The following is an 8,724-nucleotide window of genomic DNA, read 5'->3' on the forward strand; positions in this document are numbered from 1 at the left end:
CGCCCTATTGAGAAAGATGATGACTAGCAAGACCCACCACCGGCTGCTGATGTCACAGCTAGGAATGCATTTGGGAATATTCAGCAGGTGGAAACATTCCATGGGATATCTACGGAATATATGGGAATTAATGTAAATAAATGCCAAAATAAATTAATACCATTTTAAAATGTAGAGCAGATTTTTTAATGCATTGATATATTACCATATCATATGGAGAACAGAAAATAAACCTTATTACACTGATCATAATACATAATGCAAAGATCAATTCCTCAATTAGAATTTAAAACAACCAATTTATCCAGGTTCAAATCTCTATGTGACGGCCTGTGGAAAGTTATGGGAATCGTTTCCTTTTAGTGTTGTAGAATTTAATTTAGATCAAATTTACGCGGTATTGCCCTAATTCAGCTTGCATTGCATTATTTGTGTTTCTGTACATGGAAACATTTTTGCAGAATTCTGCAATAGCAGAGCTTCTCAATTTTGTGTTTGCCCATTTGGACATGAATTCTTGGTTGGTGAGACGGACCCCAGACCTCACAACCATAAAGGGCAATGGGTTCTATAACTGATTCAAGTATTTTTAGCCAGATCCTAATTGGTATGTCAAATGTTATATTCCTTTTGATGGCGTAGAAGGCCCTTCTTGCCTTGTCTCTCAGATCGTTCACAGCTTTGTGGAAGTTACCTGTGGCGCTGATGTTTAGGCAAAGGTATGTATTGTTTTTTGTGTGCTCTAGGGCAATGGTATCTAGATGGAATTTGTATTTGTGGTCCTGGCAACTTTACCTTTTTTGGAACACCATTATTTTTGTCTTACTGAGATTTACTGTCAGGACCCAGGTCTGGCAGAATCTGTGCAGAAGATCTAGGTGATGCTGTAGGCCCTCCTTGGTTGGGGACAGAAGCATCAGATCATCAGCGAACAATAGACGTTTGACTTCAGATTCTAGTAGGGTGAGGCCTGGTGCTGCAGACTGTTCTAGTGCCCTTGCCAATTCGTTGATATACAGTGGGGAGAACAAGTATTTMATACACTGCCGATTTTGCAGGTTTTCCTACTTACAAAGCATGTAGAGGTCTGTAATTTTCATCATAGGTACACTTCAACTGCGAGAMACGGAATCWAAAACAAAAATCCAYAAAATCACATTTTATGATTTTTAAGTAATTKATTTACATTAATTACATGCTTTGACCTCTACATGCTTTGTAAGTAGGAAAACCTGCAAAATCGGCAGTGTATCAAATACTTGTTCTCCCCACTGTATATGTTGAAGAGGGTGCGGCTCAAGCTGCGTCCCTGTCTCACCCCACAGCCCTGTGTTTTTGCCAATTTTAACCYCACATTCTCTCTCTATCTTTGTCTCTCTCTCTCTTTTACTCTCTCTTTTTCTCTCWCTGTCTCTCACCCTTTCTATTTCTCTCTACAGTGAGTGACAGCTGCTTCAGGAACCTGGCTGAGGACCGCAGTGGAGTAAACCTCAAAGATCTGGTCCACGACCCATCACTGTGAGTACACACACACACACAGACTTTGCAGGTGTTATGCCAGGTGCAGCGAAATGCTTACCCAACAGTGCTGTAGAACGTCAGAACGAGTCCAATTAACCAATATGTACAGTACCAGTTAAAAGTTTGGACACACCTACTCATTCAAGGGTTTTTGTTTATTTTTACTATTTTCTACATTGTTGAATAATAGTGAAGACATCAAAACTATGAAATCACCCCAATGGAAATGTGTAGTAACCAAAAAAGTGTCAAACAAATCAAAATATATTCTATATTTTAGAATCTTCAAAGTAGCCACCCTTTGCCTTGCACACTCTTGGCATTCTCTCAACCAGCTTCATGAGAAATGCTTTTCCAACAGTCTTGAAGGAGTTTCAACATATGCTGAGCACTTGTTGGCTGCTGTGCCATCACTCTGCGATCCAACTCATCCCAAACCATCTCAATTGGGTTGAGGTCGGGTGATTGTGGAGGCCAGGTCATCTGATGCAGCACTCCATCACTCTCCTTCTTGGTCAAATAGCCCTTACACAGCCTGTAGGTGTGTTGGGTCATTGTCCTGTTGAAAAACAAATGATAGTCCCACTAAGCGCAAACCAGATGGGATGGCGTATCGCTGCAGAATGCTGTGGTAGCCATGCTGGTTAAGTGTGCCNAAAACAAATGATAGTCCCACTAAGCGCAAACCAGATGGGATGGCGTATCGCTGCAGAATGCTGTGGTAGCCATGCTGGTTAAGTGTGCCTTGAATTCTAAATAAATCACAGACAGTGTCACAGCAAAGCACCATCACACCTCCTCCATGCTTCACGGTGGGAACCACACATGCAGAGATAGTCCGTTCACCTGCTCTGAGTCTCACAAAGACTTCTTATTAGTGTCCTTTTTAGTGGTTGTTTCTTTGCAGCAATTCGACCATGAAGGCCTGATTCACACAGTCTCCTATGAACAGTTGATGTTGAGATGTGTCTGTTACTTGAACTCTGTGAAGCATTTATTTGGGCTGCAATCTGAGGTGCAGTTAACTCTAATGAACTTATCTTCTGCCGCAGAGGTAACTCTGGGTTTTCCATTCCTGTTGCGGTCCTCATGAGAGCCAGTTTCATCATAGCAGTTGATGGTTTTTGCAACTGCACTTGAAGAAACTTTCAAAGTTCTTGACATTGACTGTAGAAAAGCCCCATGGAGTTGGTGGAAGAATCCTTTAATTCATGGTCACATGCTCAGCTGGGCCAGTGGTACATTAATTAGGTCAGGTAGAAATGTCTGACAGATCTCACCTCCATAAAAGGATGATATCGCCATCGCCCGATCTCGCTGCTTTCTCTTCCTTAACTCCATCTAATCCAGAAGTTCTGTGCGTCCATGAATCCCCACTACCCAGTAAATATACCACTTTATGGTTAAAGGAATTCCTCCCTCAGTCTCATCCATTCCTCTGTCACCTGACACATGACCACCTGTTTACCTTCCCTGTCAGTCATCCTACCTGTCCAGCTACCCACACAGATTCCACTAATCTTTCATTGACATTGTCTTAAAGTAATGATGGACTGTTGTTTCTCTTTTCTTATTTTAGCTGTTCTTGCCATAATATGGACTTGGTCTTTTACCAAATAGGGCTATCTTCTGTATACCACCCCTACCGTGTCACAACACAACTGATTGGCTCAAACTCATTAAGAAGGAAATAAATTCCACAAATTAACTTTCAACAAGGCACACCTGTTAATTGAAATGCATTCCAGGTGACTACCTGATGAAGCTGGTTTAGAGAATACCAAGATTGTGCAAAGCTATCATCAAGGCAAAGGCTGGCTGCTTGGAAGAATCTCAATATATAATATATTTCGATTTGTTTTATACTTTTTTGGTTACTACATGATTCCATATGTGTTATTTCATAGTTTTGATGTCTTCCCTATTATTCTACCACATAGAAAATAGTTTAAAAAAAAGAAGATAAACCCTTGAATGAGTAGGTGTGTAGAGAACTTTTGACTTGTACTGTACATATATATATATATATATTAGAGGTCGACCGATTTATGATTTTTAAACGCCGATACCGATATTTGGAGGACCAAAAAAAGCCGATACCGATTAATCGGCCGATTAATTAATTAATAATAATGACAATTACAACAATACTGAATGAACACTTTTATTTTAACTTAATATAATACATAAATAAAATCTATTTAGTTTCAAAGTAAATAATAAAACATGCTCAATTTGGTTTACATAATGCAAAAACACAGTGTTGGAGAAGAAAGTGAAAGTGCAATAGGTGCCATGTAAAAAAGCTAATGTTTAAGTTCCTTACTCAGAACATATGAAAGCTGGTTCAATATTCCCAGTTCTTCAATATTCCCAGTTAAGAAGTTTTAGGTTGTAGTTATTATAGGAATTATGACGCATTGACTATTTCTCTCTATACCATTTGTATTTCATATGATTTTGACTATTGGATGTTCTAATAGGCACTTTAGTATTYCCAGCCTAATCTCAGGAATCTCAGGAGTTGAAGTCATAAACAGCGCTGTGACTCAAGCATTGCTAAGAGTTGCTGCCAAACGCAGTAAAGTTTGAATGAATGCTTACGAGCCTGCTGCTGCCTACCACCGCTCAGTCAGACTGCTCTATCAAATATCAAATCATAGACTTAATTATAATATTATAAACACAGAAATACAAGCTTTTGGTCATTAATATGGTTAGATCCGTAAACTATAATTTCGAAAACAAAACGTTTATTCTTTCAGTGAAATACGGAACCGTTCCGTATTTTATCAAACGGGTGGCAACCCTAAGTCTAAATATTGCTGTGACATTGCACAACCTTCAATGTTATGTTATAATTATGTAAAATTCTGGCAAATTAGTTTTAGAATCGTTCAAAGTAAGAACCCTTTCTCCCTTGGCAAGCACTGATTGTACGGCCAACCGGATGGTGAACTTCGACTCTTCGGCATTCCTCTCAACCACGGCTTCATGAGGAAAACTGCTGATTTCCAGAAGTCGTTGAAGGGAGTTTCAACATATGCTGAGACGAATTGTTTGGCTGCCTTTGTGCCATCACTTGGGCGATCCAACTCAGTTGCCCATAACCATCTCAAATCCTGTAGGTTGAGGTTCGGGTGATTGTGGACGGAGAGCCAGGTTCATCTGAGCGCACTCCATCACTCCTTTCACCTTCTTTGGTCAAATAGCCCTTACAAGCGCTGTAGGTTGTTGGGGTCATTGTTCCTGTTGAAAAACGAAATGATAGTCCACCACTAGCGCAGAACCGAGGATGGGATGGCGTATCGGCTGCAGAATGCTGTGGTAGCCATGCTGGGTGGTATAGAGAGTGTGGAGCACGTTGACAGTTTCTCTGAAAATAAATAAGACAGGGTGGTCACGAGGGTCAAAGCAACCCATCAAATACGTCTTCTCATCTGTCACGGTGGGACCACACATGCCAAGGATAGTCGTTGCGACTAATACAGAGGATCAAGTCCCTGCTGCTGAGCTCTGCACAGAGAACTAGCGTTATTTGTGTGTCCGCCTTTTTAGTCAGCGTCTGTGTTCTTGTGCAACGCCGGATACAGGGAATATCCGGACCATTTGAAGGCCTGATTACCACAGTTCTCCACTTATGACAGTTGAATGTTGAGAATTGTGTCTTAGTACTTGGAACAGCGTCTAGGGTGAAGGATTTTAATTTGGGGCGGAGCAATCTGAGGTGCAGATCTAAACTCCTAATGAATACTTATATCTGAGCCCGCAGAGGTTAATCTGGGGTTTTTCCACAGATTCCTGTGTGCGGTCTCCTCATGAGAGCCAGTTCATCATAGCAGTTGATGGCTTGTTTGGCATACTGCACTTGAAGGAAACTTTCAAAGTTCTTGACATTGAAACTGTGAGAGAAAACGCCCATGTGACGTTGGTGGTAAGAATTCTTATTCATGGTCACGAATGCTCAGGCTACTGGGCCTAGTGGGTACAGATCTAATTAGGTCCAGGTCGAAATGTCTGACAGATCTCAGTGCCTCCATGAAAGGATGAATATCGAGCGCGACAGGTAGTCAACGACCTTGGGCAGGGCATCGTAGAACGGATGGACAGGCAGTGCAAGTCCATGTAGGCTGCAGGAGTAGAGAAGCGATCGCATTTAATTACAGGAGCTGGGCGAATCGCGATCCTAGTTCGGGTGACGACTCGTCCAGCTGCTTTGCCGTTGCGTTATCCCCGCTCAGCCTGTGTGCCCTCATACAACGCTACGCGACAGTGCACAGCAAGAGACTCAGAATCCACAGGCAAGTTCTGCTGCGTCCAGTATGTCTCGGACGGCGAGCTATGAAGATCGAGTCGTGGCACGGCTTACCGGCGGCATAGAGTCAGGGTCGGGGTTGAGCACGAGTGCAGAGGGAGAATGGCGACGGAAGGAGGGGAGTATACGGTAAAGCGCCGAAGCTGGAATGGGAGTTATAGGTGCGCGAGGTGGGTTGAGGTGCGGGGGATCTGTTGGTCTGATTAAAGTATGTGAGGACGGAGTGTCTAGCATGGTGGGAAGCATCAGCTGCGAGGACTATGAGAAGATGATGTCCATGATGTATGGAGGGAGTGTTGGGATAGGTACGACTATAAGGCACGTGGTGGATTATCGGGTCACGAGTAACAGTAGATGGCGATTAGTAACTGGGAGTGAGGGCAGTTAAAGACGGACGGCTTCATAGAGATATGATAGGCATATGTTGCCGAGGGCTAGGGAGGGGTGGGTAGTAGGTGGTCTTGGGTGTGCTTGCAAGCTCGTGGCGCTAAGGTTAGATTGTTGAGTGTCGATGTCAGATAGCAGACAGCAGTGTCATGGTGACCGCAGGAGGCTAGTGGACGGCGCTGCGCAGTGCAGGGTGGTAGGGGAAAAGTTGAAAGGATGGGTGGTCGTGGGATCAAGGATAGGGATGTGTGGCATGACGGAGTCGAAGAGTAATGGGGGGGGTGGTGGGAATGAGAGAGTTGCCGGGCTCAGCGGAACTAAATGAGGAGATACACCAGTATATGGATAATGAGGGGGGTAGAGAGATACAAGGACGGGATCGGAGTGACGAGCGGGGCGTCCCCACTACCCAGTAAATTATACACTTTATGGTTAAAGGAATTCCTCCCTCAGTCTCATCCATTCCTCTGTCACCTGACACATGACACTCTGTTTCCTTCCCTGTCAGTCATCCTACCTGTCCAGCTACCCACACAGATGTCCACTAATCTTTCATTGACATTGTCTTAAAGTAATGATGGACTGTTTTGTCTTTTCTTATATTTAGCTGTTCTTCCAGCTAATCATAATGGAGCTTGGTCTTTATACCAAATAGGGCTTATCTTCTGTATACCACCCCCTACCGGTGTCACAAACTAAACTGACGAACTGATTGGCTCAACTCATTAAGAAGGAAATAAATTCCAAAAATTAACTTTCAACAAGGCACACCTGTTAATTGAAATGCATTCCAGGTGACTACCTGATGAAGCTGGTTTAGAGAATACCAGATTGTGCAAAGCTATCATCAAGGCAAAGGCTGGCTGCTTGGAAGAATCTCAATATAATATTATTCGATTTGTTTTATACTTTTTTGGTTACTACATGATTCCATTGTGTTATTTCATAGTTTTGATGTCTTCCTATTATTCTACACATAGAAAATAGTTTAAAAAAAAGAAGATAAACCCTGGAATGAGTAGGTGTGTAGAGAACTTTTGATTGTATGTGTACATATATATATATATATATTAGAGGTCGACCGATTTATGATTTTTTAAACGCCGATACCGATATTGGAGGACCAAAAAAAGCCCGATACCGATTAATCGGCCGATTAATTAATATAATAATAATGACAATTACAACAATCTGAATGAAACTTTTATTTTAACTTAATATAATACATAAATAAAACTATTTAGTTTCACAAGTAAATAATAAACATGCTCAATTTGGTTTACATAATGCAAAACACAGTGTTGAAGAAGAAAGTGAAAGTGCAATAGGTGCCATGTAAAAAAGCTAATGTTTAAGTTCCTTACTCAGAACATATGAAGACTGGTTCAATATTCCAGTTCATTCTTCAATATTCCCAGTTAAGAGTTTTAGGTTGTAGTTATTATAGGAATTATGACCGCATTGATATTTCTCTCTATACCATTTGTATTTCATATGATTTTGACTATTGGATGTTCTAATAGGCACTTTAGTATTCCAGCCTAATTCTCAGGAATCTCAGGAGTTGAAGTCATAAACAGCCGCTGTGACTCAAGATTGCTAAGAGTTGCTGCCAAACGCAGTAAAGTTTGAATGAATGCTTACGAGCCTGCTGCTGCTACCCACGTCAGTCAGACTGCTCTATCAAATATCAAATCATAGACTTAATTATAATATTATAAACACAGAAATACAAGCTTTTGTCATTAATATGGTTAGATCCGTAAACTATAATTTCGAAAAAAAACGTTTATTCTTTCAGTGAAATACGGAAACGTTGGTTCCGTATTTTATCAAAAGACTAGAGGGTGGCAACGCCTCACAGTGCACGGAGCTAAAGGTCAATATAGCTTGTAGACGGTGATCGCACAAGAGCAGCTCCTTCAACGTGGAATACTTATGTAGATAGGAAATTGTAATTGAGCTAAGGATAGGTGATTCTGCGGGAAAGATTAGTGATCGCATTCCGAGGCCCAGGACGGGAGCGCAAGAAGCTGAGTGTGCAATAAAGCTCACGGGGCCACATAGAATCGTGCTGTGGCGTTCAGGTGTGTAGTGGATGCTGGTGCTGTATTAGTAGAAAGTCGCGAGGGAGAGAGGTTTACAAAAACCAAGCAAGGACAAGTAGAGTTCATTAAGATTTAATCAAGTACGCTCGCATCTTATCTATGGATGAGCCGTTCGACCCGATAATGAGTGGTTCCGCTTGTTTGACGTCCGCTGATGCAATTCAGAGTGTACTATATAATTAATTCTCTGAAGTCCTAATAAATGAAATAAATTCGTATAGGTAGTCTCTTGGGTGGATCCGCGGTGGCACTATAGGCAAGATACCACAACGTCTCCACTCTCAACTTACAATAGGCGAACCACAGATCTTAGGAACTTCACAGAGGCTGTTACGGTGAGAGAGGAGTATCCCCATAGCCAGTTAGCATTAGCCTATAAATTATCGTTCACGT

The 8,724-nt window shown here is 41.8% G+C and overlaps 1 protein-coding gene across 1 annotated transcript in view; it reads left to right on the plus strand.

Moving 5' to 3' along the window:
- The window catches only part of LOC112074596 (gephyrin-like), a 61,751-nt gene that overhangs the window by 34,278 nt on the left and 18,749 nt on the right, over nt 1-8,724 (plus strand). Inside the window, exon 2 of the mRNA XM_024141743.2 lies at nt 1,440-1,518. Coding sequence (XP_023997511.1) covers nt 1,440-1,518 — 79 coding nt within the window. The remainder of the gene's footprint in view (nt 1-1,439; nt 1,519-8,724) is intronic.

This window comes from Salvelinus sp. IW2-2015, unplaced genomic scaffold (assembly GCF_002910315.2).
Source record: "Salvelinus sp. IW2-2015 unplaced genomic scaffold, ASM291031v2 Un_scaffold2703, whole genome shotgun sequence".
Taxonomy (NCBI): Eukaryota; Metazoa; Chordata; class Actinopteri; order Salmoniformes; family Salmonidae; genus Salvelinus; species Salvelinus sp. IW2-2015.